At 40.7% G+C, this 20,799-nt stretch overlaps 1 protein-coding gene across 6 annotated transcripts; it reads left to right on the forward strand.

The window, feature by feature from the left end:
• The first annotated feature begins 80 nt into the window (after nucleotides 1-80).
• LOC137127694 (arf-GAP with GTPase, ANK repeat and PH domain-containing protein 2-like) lies at nucleotides 81-20,614 on the forward strand. Of its 6 annotated transcripts, none has more exons than XM_067505009.1 (20): nucleotides 82-857; nucleotides 1,394-2,618; nucleotides 10,971-11,029; nucleotides 11,120-11,207; nucleotides 11,435-11,520; nucleotides 11,622-11,763; nucleotides 11,838-11,972; nucleotides 12,070-12,191; nucleotides 12,339-12,500; nucleotides 12,812-12,895; nucleotides 13,167-13,271; nucleotides 13,372-13,531; nucleotides 14,051-14,179; nucleotides 14,263-14,400; nucleotides 14,564-14,623; nucleotides 14,912-15,063; nucleotides 16,427-16,517; nucleotides 17,589-17,811; nucleotides 18,133-18,436; nucleotides 18,921-20,614. In XM_067505009.1, exons 2-20 carry the CDS (start codon nucleotides 1,478-1,480, stop codon nucleotides 19,200-19,202), a joined length of 3,663 nt encoding a protein of 1,220 aa, XP_067361110.1. In that variant the 5' UTR covers nucleotides 82-857; nucleotides 1,394-1,477; the 3' UTR covers nucleotides 19,203-20,614. The 6 variants fall into 6 exon arrangements, with proteins under 6 accessions (XP_067361112.1, XP_067361113.1, XP_067361110.1 ...); XM_067505013.1 differs by lacking the exons at nucleotides 82-857; nucleotides 1,394-2,618 and adding exons at nucleotides 7,245-7,387; nucleotides 7,465-9,556; XM_067505014.1 differs by lacking the exons at nucleotides 82-857; nucleotides 1,394-2,618 and adding exons at nucleotides 7,261-7,387; nucleotides 8,495-9,556.
• The last annotated feature ends 185 nt before the right edge of the window (nucleotides 20,615-20,799 follow it).

Genomic DNA, 20,799 nt, shown 5'->3' on the forward strand with positions numbered 1-20,799 from the left:
TTCCTCTGAGGAGACAGGGAGTGAGGCAGGGAGAGAAATCAGGAGCTGCCCATAAATTGCTTTGGAAAAGGAGAGGGGAGAGAAAGAGCTGAAGACAGAGCAGATGCATTGGCAGGAGCACAGCTGAGTTTTTTTTTTTTTTTCGTTCTCCCTCCTGTCTCTTTTGTTGTGTCGGCACAGATAAACATCTGATGGATGTGGGCAAAGACCACCACCACCTCAGTGCAAGCCTCTCACTCCCAGCCCATTGAGCTGGATCCCAGTGTGGAGCTGGTTGTAGGGAGGGCTAACGGCAGGCTAGCAGGAGGCTGCAAGGCTCTGTGGCAGCGAGGGGAGAGAGGAGGGAAGAAAAAGGAGGAGGGGCCGTGGTGAGCTGGTGGGCTTCCTCTGCCTCACAGACACATTTTATTGACTTGCTAATTGGATGAGGCACTCGGAGGAGAGGATGCGGTGACCGAGAGGAGCTGCTCTCCAGAGGAGGGATACAGGCACACGGAAGCATTGCTTGAATTGCGTAAATCCAGCTACTTTATGTCTTTTGTAAAATTTTCTGGAGACATAACAACAGATGTTTTGCAGCATCTCCCAGTGACCCTCACACCGTGCATACATAATTCTATGCATGACATTGTCGAATGAAGGCTTCAGCTGCCAGAAGAGTCGTGACAAGTGAATGATTTTCATTTTGATGTTTTTTGTTTTTTTTTCTTCACGCCGTTTCTCTTGGATTGATCAGCTGAAGCTCTTTTTTCCATCAATCTTGTTTGATGTGGCTTTTGAATGGTAATCTGCTAAATTCTTCATGAAATCAAGTGCACACAGAGCTGTGCAATGGATAATCTGCAGGAAAAATTAAGGTATGATATAAGCAGAAGCCAAGACACACACTGTAGTAAGGTGGCATTATTCAGCCAGTGTTCATTTTTAGTCCTAGTTAAAAAAATGGATCAACTGAATGTATTGACTGTTGCATAATTCCAGCCCTAAATCTTTGGCTAAGGTATCCTCACTGTAGAAAGAAATGCCTTCTTATCTCATTCTCAGATTTTACACATCAGATATGTTCAGAATAAATGAGTTTAAGAAGGAAAGCAAAGCTGAGAGAGGAAAGGATTATGAATGAATCGGGGTAGAGACCAGTAGTAGCGGTGTGCTTTGAAGAGGATTAATGGAGGCATTAGAAATACAGTCTAGACTTGTTTCTCCACAGGGTCAGCCTTTAACATATATTCTAGAAAATTTGCTATTTGAAACATTCCTCAGTTATCACTCTTCCCCTTGACTGTTCTTGTCTTTATTAAGGTTTTAAAAAGAAAGTAGTATTTCTGTCAAGTCTACAAGCCTTATACCAGACAAATTCAGCTACTTAAGGCTTTTTTCGCTTCTGCTTCAGTCTTGTCCTGGTTGCCATGACTGAAGTGTCCAGATCTGGGTAGGTCAGAAAGCAGGTGCCACTGTGCTGAGGTCTGCTGTCTCCATGAGCAAAGCAGGCAACCCACAGAGACGCACCACCTACCTCATTTCCCTCACTCTGGTGAAGGTTGAGGCTGTGCCAGAGGATGTAGCAGGGAATCAGAAGGAGGCTCTTCCAGAGGGGGAAGAGAGCCCTAAGAAAGCCGAGGAGAGGGAGGAAACGAGCAATGCCCCTGAAAAGCAAGAAGCACCCGTGTGTGAGAAAGTGGTGGAAAAAGAAAACACACAGGTGGAAGTTGAACAGGTGCAGGTCCAATATGGCAGCCCCACGGAGAATCAGGGGAAGCCTGAGGGGAGGGAAACTCACAGACACCAAAAAGACATTGCATCAGTCAGTAAAAGCCAAGACACTTCTTTTGTCCATCCACCTGTTAGGCAAATGGTCAAAGTGTATGGAGGAACTACCTCTGAGGGGACTGTGCGCAGAGAGGGACCTCGCTCTGATAACCTGCGCCCCAAGACAGAGCTCTACAGAGAGCCCCCCATGCTTTTCCTAAAGGGAGAAAATGGATCAGACCTGAACAGTCGCTCACGTTGCAGCCTCCCCTTTTCCATTCCGCCACAGGTTAGCCCACGTCCTGAAGTCATGATGAGACCACATGGAGGAGGCAACTCTGCATGCTGGAGGGAACTTAGAGAGGCCAATACAAGTCTGTATCACTCTGCTAAGACTTTGGATCGAAGAGATAACCGTATGGGGGATCAGTCCCCCTTAATGGCAGCTACAGCACTGGGGCCCTACAGGGCATCCTGGGCTGACAGTGATGGCAGGGGCACGCTCATTCGTCCTGGAGTTCCCAGCAGTGGAGGATTTTCAGGCATAATGGCACGAGAAAGCCCCCAGGGGGAGAGATTTAAGACGGTGTCTGTTTCCTCGCCTGCACCACCTGCCACCAACATTTCCAGGCCACAAAAAAAAGTTACAAGTCGTACCTTGGACAACAGCGACCTACATTCCCTCTCTGAAGACCTGAAGAAGGGGAAGGAGCCCCAGGGAGGAACAATCCAGCGAGCTCCTCCTCGGGACCGCAAGATGCTCAAGTTCATTAGTGGGATTTTCACCAAGACTACAGCTGTACCACCCAGTGTCAACACTGCACCTCCCCTCTATCCAGCGCTGGAAAGAGGCTCAAGTGAGGAGGAAGGTAAGTTCACCTCTTGCAAACATAATATCAAGCTTTTAATGTAAAGCATGTAAAATTAAACATACATCATTTCTGTTTACGTAGTTTCATACATTAGTCGTCTTCTAGTGAAACAAATTATTTTGAGCTGTCAATGCTGGCAATACACTTAAAATAAAAAACCCAGAATGAGTTGGTAACACGAACCAGCAGAACAACATTCATATAAAATGCTGTTATTTTTAATATTATCCGTGAGTGACAGTTACAGAGAACACTGTCACCATCTGCTGTTTCATTTCACCCATCATTGCCCAAGTGGTTTGGTATTAAGCTGCTAGGAAAACCATTTTGTTCAATGTGATTAAACAATATTTATTACTATGAAATATTTATTTCTATTCGCCTTCTCTGGAGTCATGTGGACCTGAACTATTTAGCTCTTAGAATTCATTGAATTCTTAGAAAACATTTAATTTATTTTAGTCAGTCGCTAAAAATTATACATAGTTGTCATTTTCCATAATCAAGTCAGAATACATGTATTATGTGTATTTTCTATTTTTACAAATGCTCGCTCTTAAATGTTTTGACATGCTAGGTAATGAATTTATAACAGGGAGGGCCATAAAACATATTTAAACTCTAGTTTTTAATTTTGCAGTTTAATTACTGTCCTGAATTCTCATTGTGTCCATAACTACTTGTGTGTTCTAGCATAAACTAGAATGTTTAATCCAATCATGACTTTTTGATTTTGTCACAATTGTGGTTTCAATGATCCACATAAATATAACCCTTCATTGTCTTATTTATTTTAATCTTAATATTTAAAATTTACTTTGTCATTGCACAACTATAATTCAGATTCGGTCTACGGCTTAAGCAATTATTTATTTGAATTTTCACTTGACAGGAAAGTAGTAGACGAACAATCTATGAAATTATAAAGAAAAACATTTTGATGCTTTGTTTGTTTAAAATATCTGTCACTGCTTATCCTATTTGGGTAGCAGGGGGGCTGGAGCCTACCCTGGCTGTCCCCTGGGAAGAGGCAGGGTACACCCTGGACAGGTCACAGGTCTGTCTTAGTGCCACACAGAGAGACATACACAGACAGACACCCATTCACACCTATGGGTAATTTAAGACACCAATTAACCTAACTTGCATGTTTTTGGACTATTGGAGGAAACTAAGGTACCCGGAGGTAACCCACACAAGCACGGGGAGTTATTTACAATATGTTTCAAGCAAAACTACCAGGCATTCTGTGGTTCTAGTTTCTTAAATGTGAGACAGGACAAAACAAGCTATTTGGAGATGTCACTGGAATTCATTTACATTTTAAAAAACTATTTTCTGACATTTTAACCAACAAACAACTAATGACCAAAGGCAATAATTGTTACATTGATTAGTTATGGAAAAAACAAACATTATGATCATTTGATTTGCTGTAGAATGTCAATATAAATCATAATCTCTAAAAACAAAGCTTGCATGTGTGGATCTCATCTCAGGCAAAGCTGTAGGCATTGTAATAAAAAAGAAAGTGAAAATGCTATGATCTCTCTCTGGTCTTTCTCTAATGTACTCCGTGATTTGGACGCCTGTTCTGGGGAATTTCTCAAACCATGACACTCAGAACAAATAGAAATTAGTTCAGTCTTGTCAAAAATTACAAAAACACTTAATGAAATATTCAGGCTTCTCTACATAAAATAAAAGGAATGATACAATGTCAACTATCTTAATGAATATATTTTAAAGAAAATCATCTTTGACAGAGAGTGTAGGTTTGGAGTAAGCTCTGAATAATTTGTCAGGAGTAAGTGGGACATGAATAATTAAGGTTGGGGATACACAGAGCTGTGTTCATTGCTGGAGTGAGGGGAGCGGGAACCTGCTACTTCCTGTTCTGTGCATAGAGTTAATCAGCCCACGAATGGAGCCTATTCATTCATCGACACTCCATTGTGTTAGCACATGAGCAGCATAGTCAACAGCCTGTCATATCAAACCTGTACTTTAAGCATTTTATGTCAGTATTCTGATGACAGATAAAAATTATTGATCAAATTTAATTCAGAAAATAATGTGAAATGTGAGACAGCCTGTTGCATATTATGATTTCATGAATACAACTGGGCATTATGTGTCTTTGCCTCTGACACATGTCGCTGTATCCACGAGAGACCATTTATTGTATAGAGACCGGGGCTGGAGGCTTCTGGAAAATTGAGTTGCCATGGCAACAGCAAACCATGAGCGATGCTATTTGGTCTGTGGTGTGACGCTGTTGATGGAGGCAAGTGTGGGCGTGGGGATTGCCCAAAGATGGGGATAAAGGAGCATCGTGGGGGTTTAAAGTTAGATTCTGTGTCCCCAGAGAGCAGAGTGACACCACAGCACTGATCTATGAGTGAGTGAGTGTGTGTGTGTGTGTGTGTGTGTGTGTGTGTGTGTGTGTGTGTGTATGTGTACATACAGTTACTGTGTCATTTTCTCTGGTGATGTGTTTTCTATATTAAATCTGTAAATATTTTTACAAACTGAGGATGTTATATTTGTGTCTACACTGGTAGGCGTGGGTGTGTGTGTGTGTGTGTGTGTGTGTGTGTGTGTGTGTGTAGCATTGAACATCGGTAAATGCAAACCTAAAGCATTCAAACCACAATGTCAAGTGGAAGCAAGCAACTCATGCTAATTGCCACACTAAGAAGAAATGTAACTAACTGTACTGCCTACTCCTTCTTTATCATGGGTTTTCATATGATTAAACCGTTTCAGTACTAAATGTGATAAAGCTTACTGAACTACTGTAACTGCTATGCAATAAGTCAGCACTGCTGGAGGGTCATTAAGACAACAAAGAGCAATGAACTAGATGGGTTTGATTATAATCACAGATATTTATCATTCTGACACTTTGAACACAATGTGAGTCTTTAGGTTTAACACTTGTCTCTGCCAAGCAGATATTATTATCACCATGATACAAAGCCAAAAATCCAATGCAAATACAACTCTGTTTGAGTTATTAAACATTAACTTATTGGTAGATTAGGTAAGTAATGTAAGAAAAAATTGCAATGAAACAATGGGCATTGTTTACGAATATTTTTATATTTCAGTTCAATTACAGTAGATACGTTATGCTTTTCTTTGTGTAAAGGAGTTGATTATGAAGTTGTTCCACATCCTCATGTAAGTTCTTACATTTCGTAAAGTTCAAAATTCAAAGAATAAGCAACTGGCAGAGGGATGAGTTTGCTCACTTCTAGACATGCTGACGATTACCTCAATTTAATGAGATGAGTCACTTGATATCAGTTACTGTATCTTATATCACTTGTTAAAGATTAATTTCCATTCTACTGGATACACAGTCAAGCTGTGCAAACAACTGAGATCTATGGTGGCGCATTTGCATTCATAATTGGGAGATCCGGATCTCGTATTTACGAATTATGTTTCTCGAGATACGGGACTTAGGGATCTCATAAATATGAGAACCTTTCAAAACCTGCCTTTGGTTAAGCAGGTTTTTAGGATAGTTCTGTGATAGTTTACAGTACTTCCAAAACAAAACTCTATAGAAAAACAGAACTGTCGATAGATAATTCGGTGGACTTTGCTTTTCAAGATGTCAACAATTAGGCTATAAAGTGAGATTAAATTTGCAGCATATAGTATAATGCTGCATGTTTCTTCTAAGGCAGGAATTTGAAGACTACACTTCAGAACTTGCCTAAGAATCATCACGTTTTCAAGTTTCCTTCAGTGATACGAGGAAATCAGTGAGTTATCTGTACATCCAGTTGTACAAAGCAAAAATTAATTGTTAATAGCCAATTCGGCACATTTAATCTTGCTATGTGTGAAAATGTCACAGTCTCCAGTTTCACTTCCACCTTTGGACTTTTGTTCTGAAATGATCACTTCCTGTTCTACCGTTCTACAGTGCCCCAACTTTACTGTCATTATCAGTTTAATTGCTTTCACCTCTGTCTCCATCTCTGTATTTAAGCAGCCCAGATTCTCTCTCCTATTGCCAGATTGTCTGATCACTTTTTGTTGACTCTCCACCATGCTCCTCATTGTGTTTTCATATCTGACTTTGTGCATTGCATTGCGTTGCGTTGCATTGCATTGCGTTGCGTTGCGTTGCATTGCATTGCGTTGCGTTGCATTGCATTGCATTGCATTGCATTGCGTTGCGTTGCATTGCGTTGCGTTGCATTGCATTGCGTTGCGTTGCATTGCATTGCGTTGCGTTGCGTTGCGTTGCATTGCATTGCGTTGCGTTGCATTGCATTGCATTGCATTGCATTGCGTTGCGTTGCATTGCGTTGCGTTGCATTGCATTGCGTTGCGTTGCATTGCATTGCGTTGCGTTGCGTTGCATTGCATTGCGTTGCATTGCATTGCATTGCGTTTTGGACCTTGGACCTTGGAGTTTGAAACTTTGGACCTTGGACCTGTCTTGTTTGCCTCTGCCCCGCATTGTACTACTAGTTCTCTGCCTCTCTGGTTATCTACCCTGGCTCTGTTTCTCGGCTCTGCTTTTGTCTGCTCCCTTGGATACCTCTACTCTTTGTTTCTCGGTCTCTGGTTCCCTGGATTCAGACTCTGTTTTTGGCTATTGGATTGTGAACTGGATCTCGGATTATTGGACAACTCGACCCTTCTCCCCCTTGCCTCTCTTCCAGACCATGTGGCGGACGCCAACTACTGCCTTTTCCATCCACCTCCCTTCACCTGGAGCCTACTGCAGTACATTTTGAGTAAGTCAACTGCCATCTTGTATTGATCATCTGCATTGCACCGACCTGTTTCGTACTGATCTCTCCTGTCATCCCAGATCCCGGCTGAGCGTCTCCCCCACCTGATGATCACCTACACTCCTCGCACTTTTTTTTTCAGTAAACTCTTTAAAACCTATCTGAATCTGCAGTAATTTAACTGGGTCATTCTATTTAGTTTGGTGTGTGTAAGCACACCATCACAGTACAATCTGGCCAACATGGACCTGACCAGCCCCAGTGTGCAGGAGTGGCGCTTAAGGGGGCTATTATAAGCCAGGAAGCCCATTTAGACTCCCTGGAAGTCAGGTTGTATAACTTATCTCAGCAGGTGTGGAAAACAGTTCTGACATCAGCTCCTGCCCCACCTACAGCAGCAGGACAAAGTCTGTAATCATGTTGGACTGGGAACCCAAGCTGTCCCCGCCAGAGAGATATGGTGGGGAAGCGGGCTTCAGCAGAGCCTTCCTCACTCAGTGTGAAGTAACTTTCGAACTACACCTGCTTTTCCATTTGAATGGGCTAAGGTCGCATAAGTGCGGTCACTTCTTACCGAGGCTACTCATGTTCTCCTCATGCTGACACAAGGGAATTGGTGATAGATTACATCAGCCAGCTAAGACATCTGAACCCATGCAGCTGGACCACTCCCATCTGTCTGAGAGAGACAACAAGAGGGGGAGGGAGATGCTTCAGGGATGCTTCATGTTTATATTGCGGCAGCTCAGGTCACTGTTCCATCTCATGTCCAGTAGAAAGGGGGGCTCAGCGCGGGTCGGGGGTCACTGCTGAGCCAATCTCTGTCACCACCAGCCTCCCGTCCTCTCACTCCTACTCAGATCAGTGTTGTTCCCAATCACACTCTTGTCTCTGTGTTTATCGACTAAGGCGCTGATGCTAGTTTCATTGACTGTTATTTTGGACTGAATACATTTGTCTTCATTTATCTTGATGACGTTCCTATTTTCTCCCATCTTGTAACCTAGCATATCCATCATGTTCATCAGGTTCTCCAGCAGCTCCTGCAGAACCAGTTACTTGTTGAAGCAAACAAGTGTGAATTTCATGCACCGTCGGTCTCTTTCCTAGGTTTCATCATCTCTGCGGGCCACATTCAGATGGACCCGGCCAAGGTGGAAGCGGTATGCTCGTGGCCAGTTACCGAGACTAGAAAGCAGCTAGAAAAATTTCCTGGGGTTTGCCAATTTCTACCGTTCATCAAAAACTATAGCCGGCACCTCCTGGCACCTGTCCCCAGCTGAGAGGAACTACAGCATCGGAGATCATGGAAGAATGGCCACACTGTTTAGAGGGGGCAGAGCAACAGTTTGTGGTTTAGACAGATCATAAAAATCTAGAGTACCTCCATTCAGCAAAAACACTGAACCCTCGTTTGGCTTGGCAATTTGCCTTGGGTCCCAAGATTGGAAAGGCTTTATCCTCAAGCAAGTCCACACTCTGGAGAAGTGCCCAGCACCTTCAGCCTGCCCCGTGGAATAAATTATACGCCCCTAAAAACCAGGTCCAAGGTAATCAACTCCGATCCCTTCCTGTGCCTAAAAGTAGTTGGTCCCAAATCTCAATTGTCTTCATGACTGGCCTACCTTCCTCTGAAGGGAACACCACCATACTCACCATAGTTGATCAGTTTTCCAAAATGGCACATTTTGTTCCGCTTCCTAAACTCCCCTCAGCCAAAGAAACTGCTGAACTCATGATCCACCAGGTCTTCAGGTTACGCGGCCTCCCCCATGAGAACGTCTCCACCTGTTAGCCCCAGTTCACAGCCAGGTTTTGGTCCAAATTCTTTCAGCTCCTGGGCATATCGGTCAGCACGTCGACGGAGAGGATCATCTAACATCTTGAAACCGAACTCCACATCTTGTGCACCTGGAACCCAGCTACGTGGGCCAGACATTTGGTCTGGGTGGAGTACATGCACAACATTTTAGCTTCTGCTGCCACAGGAATGATCCCCTTCCAAGTAGTCTTTGGCTACCAACCACCACTATTCCCAACAAACGTCGCGCCACAGCCCACTGCTACCGACCTGGTCAAAAGGAGTGTTTATCTACCAGTGACCTACCCCTCAAAGTTAAATGCAAGAAACTGGCTCCCTGATTCCTCAGATCATTAACCATTTCCAAAGAGGTTATTCCCATGGCTCCCGAAAACTCTGCGCATTCACCTAACCTTTCATGTTTCTCCAGTTAAACCTGCACTCCAGAGTCAGCCAGTGTCCCCAGTATGACCAACTTCTACAGGAAACAGAATGTGTTGTCATGAATGCCAAGAGTCACACTTTTGGCTGCTAATTGAATCTTGCTTTATAGTCTAAAGCGATTTGTTGACATTTTGAAAAGCCATCGAATTATCTATCAGCAGTTCTTTTTTACTATAGAGTTTTGGAAGTAATGAAAACTATCACAAAACTACTAATTACAAGATCATCATAAGGTCTCATAATTACATAGTTTTTTTCTTTGGTGAATATAATGCATTGAGATCAACTAAAAAGTCAACTAAAAATATTACTCCTAACAAGTTGTTTGGTCTGACTTACCATTTATTATATTTCCAAGTGCAGTTTTCAGATGATGTCATCTGAAAGAGCTGTGGAAAGAGCTGTTTGACCGTGATTATAAACTCCATGGTGTGAGCAACAAGATGACATAATCTGAACTAAGGTTTCTTCTAGTGATGTCATCTAGAGGCTTTTTTCAGCGAGAGATATTTTAATATAGAGAAGTCAGAGGGAAATTTAATGGCATTCATTTACGTGTACTAGTCAAGCTATTATCGGTGAAGGCGTTCTTTAAGATATTTTTGATAAAACTTTAAAAAAATGGTAATAATGATTTTTCTTCTACGCCCTTTGATCAGCATGGTTCAAAAATCTTTTAGAATTCAGGCTTCATCATCTTGACACTACCAGGCACCAAATGGAACAATCTGTCATGTTTCAGTTGACACTGACTCCTATAAAATTCATGAAATGAGGGAAACTGCTGGAAACAAGATGAATGATCTCACTACAGCTGGCTAAACTCGTTTTTTCACATGTAACAGTGCCAGGGTGAAATAAATATATCTGGCATGTTAGCTAACTTTTGTAGACTTTTGCACACTTGAATGACTTCACTGAAAGCTACAGTCTTGCTCAAGCCGACTATCCTCAAAGAGTGCACGGGCGGCCAGATTAAAACTGGCTGAAAGATAATTAAAAATGTTTTAAAAGAATAGTCAAACATTTTTGTAAATAGGCCAAGAGGAATATCAATTCTTTATTTGTTCATTGAGTATTGAAGTAGTGTTAGCACAAGAACTGAAAGCAGAGTTAGTTTAAGTTGGATTGAGGATTTGTTTTTTCCCACACATAACAAGAGGTAACCACCTCTGTTTCTGGTTTGTATAATCATAGATCCTTGTATGACTATAAAGAAGTCTTATAATTTTTGTAAGTACTTTAGTGGTTAGTTAGTAGCCTAAACCACTGTTAAAATTGCAATTACACCATAGAATGATTTTAACCTTTTATTTATACATTTAATTCTGTTTTTTTTAGCAACATGTACCAGCAGTCAGGAATGGGCCTTGAGTCAACCTATACAAGAGCTTCACCTGGTAAGGACAACATGCTTTTACAAACCACTGTTAGGGATTTAACTCTCAGTTAATTATTTCTTTTACTCTATGTTTGTATGTTCTCTCCAGGGAGTTTTGGGAGGTCTGTGCAGTGGGAAGTCCGCTTTGGTTCACAGACACCTGACAGGGAGCTACCTGCCACTGGAGAACTCTGAGGGTTGGTTTTGCATGTCCTCATCTACCTTCCTATCTGTCTATGACATTGTCAGCATCACATCTGAACACATCAGACCTTGAATGAATACATGAATATAACTATATTCCATTTAGATGTTTTAGGCCTCTGTTGTTGTTGTTATTGTTATTTGCAATGTGCTTTTCTTGCTATAATAAGTGAAAATATCCTCTTAGAAAAAGTCTGTAACATCTTCTCTCTATTTGCAGGGCGTCAGTACATCAAAGACGTCCTTGTTGATGGACAGAGCCACCTGTTGATAATCAGGGAAGAAACAGAACTGCCAGGTGCTCAGGTGAGTTCAGAAATGACCTGAATGTGAAAATTAAAAATTAAATCTTTGCTCACAGTTTGCTTTCATACATTTTACGCTATTTTCTTCTCCCTTTTCTTTAGTTTGCAGGTTGGGTGGATGCAGTTATCTTGGTGTTCAGTTTGGAAAATGAGGCCAGCTTCCAGGAAGTTTACAAAATCTACAACCAGCTTGCAATCCACCGGCCTGTCACTGAGATACCTTTCATAGTAGTCGGCACTCAGGGTAAGACACTCGCGTACATACAAGTTGGTTTGTAATTTTGAACTCTGTTGTGGTTACATGTGTGCTTATTCTAGATAAGATCAGCAGTACCAACTCCAGAGTGATAGACGATGCCAGGGCTCGACAGCTGTGCTCAGATGTGCGGCGATGCACTTACTATGAAACCTGTGCAACATACGGCCTCAATGTTAACAGAGTCTTTACTGATGGTATGTGTCCCTGTCAAAACCAAAAAATATAGAGAATGCTGCTGTAGAATATACTTATGTTCCTTTCCTTTGTTGTCTTTCTTTACTTGTTCTACAGCTGCCCAGAAGATCATGGCAGCCAAGAAACAAGCTGCTCTGTTAGCTACCTGTAAATCTCTCCCTAACTCGCCCAGTCATTCTGGAGGCTCCACCCCAGTGTCAGGAGTCTTTCCAGGACAGGTAAAACTGTTAAAGACACTGTGTGAGGTTTGTTGTCAAGCTGTTTTAAAGGGCTGCACACTGATCAAACAAATTTTCCCTCTTACTCAATTATCAGTCAATCGGCCCTTACTCCCTCCTGTTGCTTTCACTCTTCCTTCTGTTAAGGCCAGTAATGGTGGTCAAAGCAGTGATTACTCCTCATCACTTCCTTCCACTCCTGTGATCAGTCATAAAGAGATTGGCAGGACAACAAGAGGGGAGAAACAGGACAGTGCCACACCTGGGTCAGTCCGCAGTGCCACCAGAAGACGCACATCTCGATTTGCGGTACAAATTGTCCAAATCCTTGCTGTATTGGGGCCCAAGGTCTATGCTTGCTATGACATAGATTTATTTTATAGGCTTTACTATTAACAAGTCATTTTGCAAGATGATCCTCATTTTTTTTCTTCAGGTGTTTTTTTTTTAAATCTCATTTAATCCAATAAATATTATGTACATTTGAAAGCCACTTTTTACAGTCAGCAGTACCACCTCCATTTTACAGGAAAAAGCTTCTATGCTTTATCATTTATAAATAGCATTTTTAACTTATTGCCTTTTTCTTGCGTCTTATGCAGTTACTGTTTTTTATCTAGGGTCGGAGGGGCAGTGACTCAAACAGGAGAAGTGTAGACTATAAGGGAGACCTGGGCAGTGGACGCTCCATTCCTATCAAGCAGGTGCAGTTGGACACAGATCTGCAGAAACAAATATAATCCTTTTTGTGACCCTCTGCAGAGGACTTTGCACAGACAGTCTCTTGATATCAAATGTGCGAAAGCAGTTTCATCATGTGGAATGATGTAGTGTTGTGATCTTTCATATTGGCCTGATGAATAGATGGTGGGTGTTTCTGGCAGCCAGCAGTCATTGTGCTGCCGAAGCGTGTGACACGAACACATAAGACATTAGCAATAATTTCTCACTCTTCAGTTTTGTCACCTCCATCAGGGCATCTTGCTGAAGCGCAGCGGGAACTCACTCAACAAAGAGTGGAAAAAGAAGTATGTCACGCTATCCAACGACGGCATACTGTCCTACCACTCCAGTGTCAATGTGAGTCAGAGAGTTGACAAAATCCTTTGAAGCATTATGCTGCTAAAAGCACCTCTGATGGCTGGTGGTAGATGGTAATGGTTGATGTTTGGCTTGGCAGGACTACATGCTGAATACCCCTGGGAAAGAGATGGACCTGCTGCGAGTGACCGTGAAAGTGCCGGGAAAACGGCCGCCCCGAGCTGTACCTGCCTGTGGACCTCCAGCAGGACTCAACGGGCGGGCCAAAGATTTGTCTGGACCTGAGGGTGTCAGCCCAGGTGAAAGAATAAATACATTTTCTGCATGCTACATGTCACAAGAACATGTGGGGACTGCCTCACAAATAATACACTTGGCTAAACCTTTCCTTTACAGACATATAATAAATAAATGCATTTACAGAAAATACTACAAAAATCTACTATGTTCCAACTATGAGTGGAAAACCGAGCAATAAACATCAGGGGTTAATGCTGTTTCGTAAAGCAGTTTATTTCTGCAGTTTTGATAAAATGATGTTGGAGAAAAGCTGGACGTAGAACAGTAAATGTTTGCTCGAATTTAAGACTTTTTGTGGTTGGGTGCTCAAGCCTCTTTACCAGAAAAACAATATGCAGGAGGGAAGACTTTGTAAGTATCAAAGGGGATTTTTCAAGTTTTTCAAGAGTTAGTAAAACACTGTATATGATTCTTTGTTTTGAATTATTTGTTGAAGTGATTTATTTTAAAAACTAAAATACATGTAAGTGGTGCTAAAGTGTCTGTTACTGATTATATGCTCACGATCATCTCTTCAGTCCCTGTAAGTGCCAGTAGCCTCCTCCAAGTGGAGGAAATGGAAGGGTTGGGTGGCGCATTGTTCTTGAGGAGTAACAGAGGGGTACAGCGGTGTCCTTCCACATTATCTAACCATGCTCAAAGTGTTGGTGAGTAAATGAATTTTATGCATTTTTTTTTAGCTTAAACACTATTTGTTCAAAATTCACATAATTTGGTTACATTTTGCTAGACTCTGCAGTTGAGGGAGTCTCCAGCTCCTCTTCCACCAAAGATGTAGGTTCTGCCTCCCCGGTGACCGACAGGAAGAAGCATCGGAGAAAGAAGAGCATGAATCAGAAAGGAGATGCAGCAATTGGGCAAGCGGATGGTAATTTCAAACAACTGTCTTTATATTTAGCACTGTGCAAATCCTATTAGTAATTATTTTTATATGATGATAATTTGGTAAAAGATTTATATTGAGTTGAATATATTGATTAATTTATTATTTAATCTCTTTGATTTTTCTCGTTTTCTATCTTCTCATGTAGCCAAGCGCAAAATGTGGAAACTTAAAAGCTTTGGTAGCCTAAGAAACGTAAGCAAGACAGGTAATGTTAATGTCCTACACAGCATCTATCAAGCTTTGACTGACCCTCTGCAAGGGCTAATCTGTCTGTTGGCACCTGTTCCTGTTACTACTATTCTACGCTTATTCTTAATTTGTTGCACATTTATCATATAGGTTTTCATACCTTTTATACAGTATACAATTTTAGCATCTAAGTTAGGGTTTTGGCCAAATTTCTGTACATGTATATAACTGTCTTAGCTTTATGCATGGGCAAAATAACCTCTCATGAAACCCCATTGTTCTATGTTTACATTTTTTGTGTCAGATGAGGATAACTTTGACTTCCTCATTGTGTCGAGCACTGGCCAGACGTGGCACTTTGAAGCCCAGAGTGTAGAGGAGAGGGACTCTTGGGTCCAAGCCATCGAAAGCCAGATCCTCGCCAGCCTGCAGCTGTGTGAGAGCAGCAAATACAAGGTAGAGGAATATATTGCACTTGATGCTTTCACTGTATTTTACAATGAAAACAATTGTTTTGTAACCCCTAATTCAACATGTTTTTACTGTTGTTGTTGTAATAATAAGAACTCTAGCCTTTAAACTTATGCAAATACACATTTACTCAATGTTAACACGAGGCAATCATCCTGGTTGCCAATCTATTACAGTGCTGACATAAAAAGACTGTTTTTATTTACCATATTTAAAGTAATAAAATACCACTACTGCTTTTTCCAAGCATATCCTCAAACAGGTGGGATAAATGACAAAGTACAAAATATTATGACAGTTGCAGATGTGCTTTGGTCTCAGGTGTTCCTGTTTGCATCAAGGTGGGAATGGTAATCTGAGGTTGTGTTTATGCAGATCAGGGGATGTAGCACAATATTGTTACCTATATTGGCATGAAATTGTGCCTGTGTTTCCATCTGCTCTGACCACCTTCTCCTAATTCAGCAGTATAATTCTAAAGGCTTTATTCGCCAAAGGCTCGTGCACAAATTGCAGAAAACGTTATAGGTTATATTGTGAAATTATTGGAAAATGTCTGCAGGGTGAGACATAAACACAATATAATTTATTTTATTTCATTATAATTTTGTCTTATGAACTCCTTAAACTGACTATTGATTTACAGCAATCATTTTCAAATTTTCCTGTAATGGAAGGTAACAATTACTATTTTTGTCAGGAAAATATAGGCAACAGATTGCAATGATTGAAGCACATTTATTATATTACAGGCTGCAGCAGTTACGCAACAAAGTGCAACAATTTATGGAAAATCCAAGGTGAAGCAGTTTCAATATCTCCATAAATGTAAATACAGATTCAAAACTGACATTAAGTGTCCTTGGAGGTACATTAACACTGCAGTATTTTGTAATTATATTGTGTGCCGTATATTTGCACTCTGGGACTTCTGGATAAAGAGAAAGTGGACCTGGAGTCTCCTCACAGCCCATTGGAAAACTGTTACTCCTGCTACTGTAAAATGGTTTATGGCAGCTAATTTGCTGTACTAGAACCTTCCTTATCTCCAGCACCTGATAAGCTAACAGTCCCAATGCAAATATGGATTACTTCAGTAATTTGTAATAAGTGATCATTTCCACATTTATAATGGATGATGAATAAATACCTAAACCCCAATATGGGAGTCTTGAAAGCAGTTTGTCTAAGGAGGCCAAAAGCCCTAATTCTCCAGCTTTAAATGGTCATTATAATGATAATAGTCATTTACAACAGCTTTTTCTTTGGGAGATTTGAAAATTATAATCATTATGTTGGGGTTACTTTCATTTAACCATACATTTTCTGTGTGTGTGTGTTTTCACAGGTTCGCAAGAACAGCCAGAGTGAAGCAGTGGTTCTGCAGGCGATCCGCAACGCTAGGGGCAACAACTTCTGTGTTGACTGTGATGCTCCAAGTTAGTCATACACTTTTCTTTAAGCATGTTTCTGTTTGTAGTACCTTGCCTAATTTTACCCATGTAAATGTGTCATCATTCCAAACTGTCCTTGTTCCTTAAACTTCAGTTGATTTCTTTTTCATTTCAAAGTCTGTGAACCAAGAATTAACCAGACACACCTGTGGGGAATATTAAACCTTTTAAAATTAAAGTGCGCCTTCCCTGATTTTGAAATTGCTTCTTGTGGTTCTAGTTTGGGTGGTAGATGTACATAAATACCATCAAACTTCCCATTGAATTTCCTGCTATAAAATATCTCTCTACGTCTAGCTGATAAATACCTTCAAATGACTTCACTTGGAGGAACCTTCAGTGCTTTTAGTATGCAGTTTTTTAATCATGGTGAGCCTCCTTTTTCAGAGCTCCCGCAGATGACTTTATTTGAACTGCTAATGATGATAAACTCCTCCAGGTGATGTCATCCGGAGTAGCTGTTCAGTTGGAAGCAGAGAAGTGTTTTAATATGGGGAAGTCAGAGGGAAGTTTAAAAGCATTATTGTTGTACATTTACACCATAAACGAAAGCCACGGAAAGTGAGTTGAAAGATGGTGAAATCGACTTTAAACAAACACATTACTGAGAAAAATGTTTGTGACCCCTGGAGAGTCACTTTTGGACTCAAAAAGCTCCTTTTAGCTTTGTAAAGGAAAATATCTGCAAATATAAAATGAGTAAATTAGGTATATGTTTTAAGATGTTGTCCAACATACCATGCAAAGTATAATAATGATGTACTTTTGCAACTATTGTTAATATCATAGTACCCTATGATATTTTTTATGTCACTAACCAAAAAACAACAACACAATCAAATGTGTAATATTCTTGTCAACACAGTCAACATTTTATTAGCTCTGCTTCAAGACTTCTCGAAACAGGATTTCAACATCAGAAACTTTTTTTCCATACCATGTCGATATTGACACAGTGTAATGCAAATGGTAGAAAATCTATTAACCATACACACTCAGTGTAGTTTCAGATGTAGTGGCAGCCTAATCTGTTGTGTGTACCCTCCCTCTCCAAAGATCCAACCTGGGCCAGTCTGAATCTGGGAGCCCTCATATGCATTGAATGTTCTGGGATCCATCGAAACTTAGGGACCCACCTGTCACGTGTTCGCTCATTGGACCTGGATGATTTACCACGGGAGCTCACGCTGGTTCTCAGTGCCATTGGCAACCACATGGTCAACAGTATATGGGAGGCACGCACACTGGGCCACCGTAAACCTGCACCTGATGCTACAAGGTAAAGACATGCAGTCAAAAAAGACAATATGTATATGAGATGTAACTTTAACTGCTTTACTTAAATGTTTTTACAATACAGTGGTTAAAATAAGTATTGAACGCGTCACCATTTTCCTAGGTAATTATATTGACATGAAATGTTCACCGGATGTTGGTAACTACCAATGCAATCCACACATGCAAAGAGTCCATAACTTGAGTTATGTGTAATAATAAGAAAAAATTGTTGTCATTCTTAAACAGATGACAGATAAGAGACTGTAGATGCATTACACTGATTATTCATCTTGTTTTTCTCATTGCTTTTTTGCTCGTGCAGAGAGGAGCGAGAGCCCTGGATCAGAGCCAAATATGAGCAGAAACTGTTTGTGGCACCATTGTCTCCTCCCACACCCAGCGAGGGCCCAGACATCACACTATCCGGCCGTCTTCTGCTGGCAGTGATGGAGCACAACCTTCCCAAGCTGCTGCTCCTTTTGGCCCACTGCACTAAGGAGGACATTAATGCCCCTCTCAGCCTGGCACCCTCCTCCAGGTCACTCTTAGCGCTGCGGCTTCCCGGCTCTCCCCTGCACGCTGCCTGTCACCAGGCTGATGTGGTGATGACACAGCTTCTAGTTTGGGTGGGTTTCCCTCACTGTTTATCTCACTGTTTTGTCAGTTGTGCTGTAAAAATAAAAACAAAAGTCTTTCCTACAGCTGGTCCAAATCATGTCACTAAAGACTAAAACAAGAAAAGTGATCTTGGTATTGTGAAAATGCTAATTCAACAAGGTGTGAAATTTCTTCATCCATAGAAAATCATCAGATTAGGTTAAGGAAAAACAGCGAAAATAATAATGTTGTCGTTTAATATCCTCTAAGTCAGACCTTCAGCAAGAAAACAAAGTGCTAAAACAGATGACTCAGCAGAGTACTCAAGCTGAGTCTATATTTTTCTCTATACAAAAAAAGAGTTCAAGCTCACAGGGTCAAACCTTGAACTTCATTTAAGACAGCTGAGTCATGTTTGTTAGACGTGATAAATCTTCCCAAAAATATAAAATATAGGGCTTGTTATAAAATAATTACATTTTTAATCTCTCTTTCTTTTCAAATTCATTTCAGTATGGCTGTGATGTTCGGTATCGGGACAGTCAGGGGCAGACGGCGCTGGCTCTGGCTCACAGTGCTGGTAGCCAGGAGTGTGTCGACATCTTGTTGCAGTATGGATGTCCGAATGAACCGTCCCCCTCCATCGCCACAACAGCTAGTTTTGCAGCAGCTGGAACATCCAGCTTCCCCGTTGCCATGACACAGAGTCTGACAGTTGCCACGACACACAAGGTCTCGCACAAGAGCAGTGGCACCAGCTTGAGCTACAGCACCACTAGAAGAACAGTGTCATAATTGGAAATGTTGTGTGGTGTATTTTGTGTGTGTGTGTGTGAGCTTGTTGCTTTGCCCCCATAATGTCCTCTACATTCACACAGGCCAGCGGGAATTGTGAAAACATGGCTTGAAAACATGGATGTTGCACTTCTGAATCCATTTGAGGTTTTAGAGGATGCGTGAGTGTTTGGTTGAGTTGAAATTACCCACTGGTAATAACACAGATGTGTTAAGTCTGCTAGAAAGATATAACCAAAACAAAACATTTTCTGCCTACACATGACATGACATCCTGATGCCTCAACATTCAGATTTAATAGGAATGTATTGCACTGAATACCTGCTGGTATGGTTTATATTTCCTCATGCAGTTATTATTGAAGAATGGAAATCTTCAAACCGCTTCACTGAGCATCTAGAGCCCAGTAGTAACGAAGTGCAATAAGTTTGCTATTCGATAGATGGATGTTTCTATTTTCAAGTGTATGTTGCTTGGAATTCCAATAGTAAACAAATTCATACTTCTTAACTATTGACCACGAATGTCACAAATTTAGAGTGCATAAAATGAGTTATGTTACACACAGCCGGTCATTTAGTGCATAAAAGTGTTGTTTGAGTAGATTTTTAAATAGTGGCTGAAAGGAGAGGCTGTTTTAATCATATACAAAATAACTGTATAGAGATGCATTAATAAAATGCTAAAATATTCAAAAAATTTAAAAGTGCTTCGTTTTCCAGATTGCAGTTGTAAGATTTGTACAGTTGGCTCTCTGTATAAAACTTAAAGGGTTACTCAGCTGTTCAGATTTATTGTGCAGCATCTTGGTTTGATTTATCTTTGAAAACCACCTGATTAAGAAAGATCATCACTGTGTGTGACATTAAACACTGTACAGGATACGTGCATTATGACAGGTCATTATCAAGATGAGTTTATTAAGAGATGTGCAATGTAACAAATGTTTTGATTTTTAAATGAATGTATACAAAAACAGAATTTGAGTAAATTATTTCAAATACTAATGTGTTTTTTTCACATGAAGCTGTTTTAGTAGAATGTCAGGATGTTTTATTTTTTAATTAAAACAATATTATTCCTGCTGTGACTAATACAAATTGAAAGTATGGTTTAATGGATAAAAATGTTCTGAGCTATAAAACTGGGCCTTTGAATGTCAATGATTGTATTTACAAGTGAATGAAAGTCAACATGAAATAGCAGAATAGAGCCCACATTCTTGTTTGAAAAATGTCATAAAAAACCAACCTCCTCCTGCAGTATTGTATGTATTTTTGTGTTGATCCATAGACTCTAATGAGTGTACATGTCTGTGATGTAAACATTTCTCTCCTCTCTCTTGTATTTTTTTACTCATGCAATGATTCGTAGAGCATTCATTATCAATACATCAAGGCTGCTGCCCAAGCTCTGGTGTTTGATTCAGTGCTGTGTGTGTATTTATTTATGTTTCCTGTTCTTATCAGACTGTGTTTAATAAGCGAGTAGATATGTTTTCAGATAAAAATATATAGCATACAATAAGGGATTTTTATGGGCAAAAGTGACATAAGCAACACAATAATTATAAGGCAACGTAAAAAACTGTGCCAA

Source organism: Channa argus, chromosome 5, assembly GCF_033026475.1.
Source record: "Channa argus isolate prfri chromosome 5, Channa argus male v1.0, whole genome shotgun sequence".
Taxonomy (NCBI): Eukaryota; Metazoa; Chordata; class Actinopteri; order Anabantiformes; family Channidae; genus Channa; species Channa argus.

What these genes read in the sequence shown, in the direction of transcription:
- LOC137127694 (XM_067505009.1), top strand. Translation starts at nt 1,478, where the DNA reads ATGAGCAAAGCAGGCAACCCACAGAGACGCACCACCTACCTCATTTCC. An exon ending in CTATACAAGAGCTTCACCTG is followed by an intron (nt 11,030 to 11,119) that starts GTAAGGACAACA and finishes TGTTCTCTCCAG; the next exon opens with GGAGTTTTGGGAGGTCTGTG. An exon ending in CAGGAGTCTTTCCAGGACAG is followed by an intron (nt 12,192 to 12,338) that starts GTAAAACTGTTA and finishes CCTTCTGTTAAG; the next exon opens with GCCAGTAATGGTGGTCAAAG.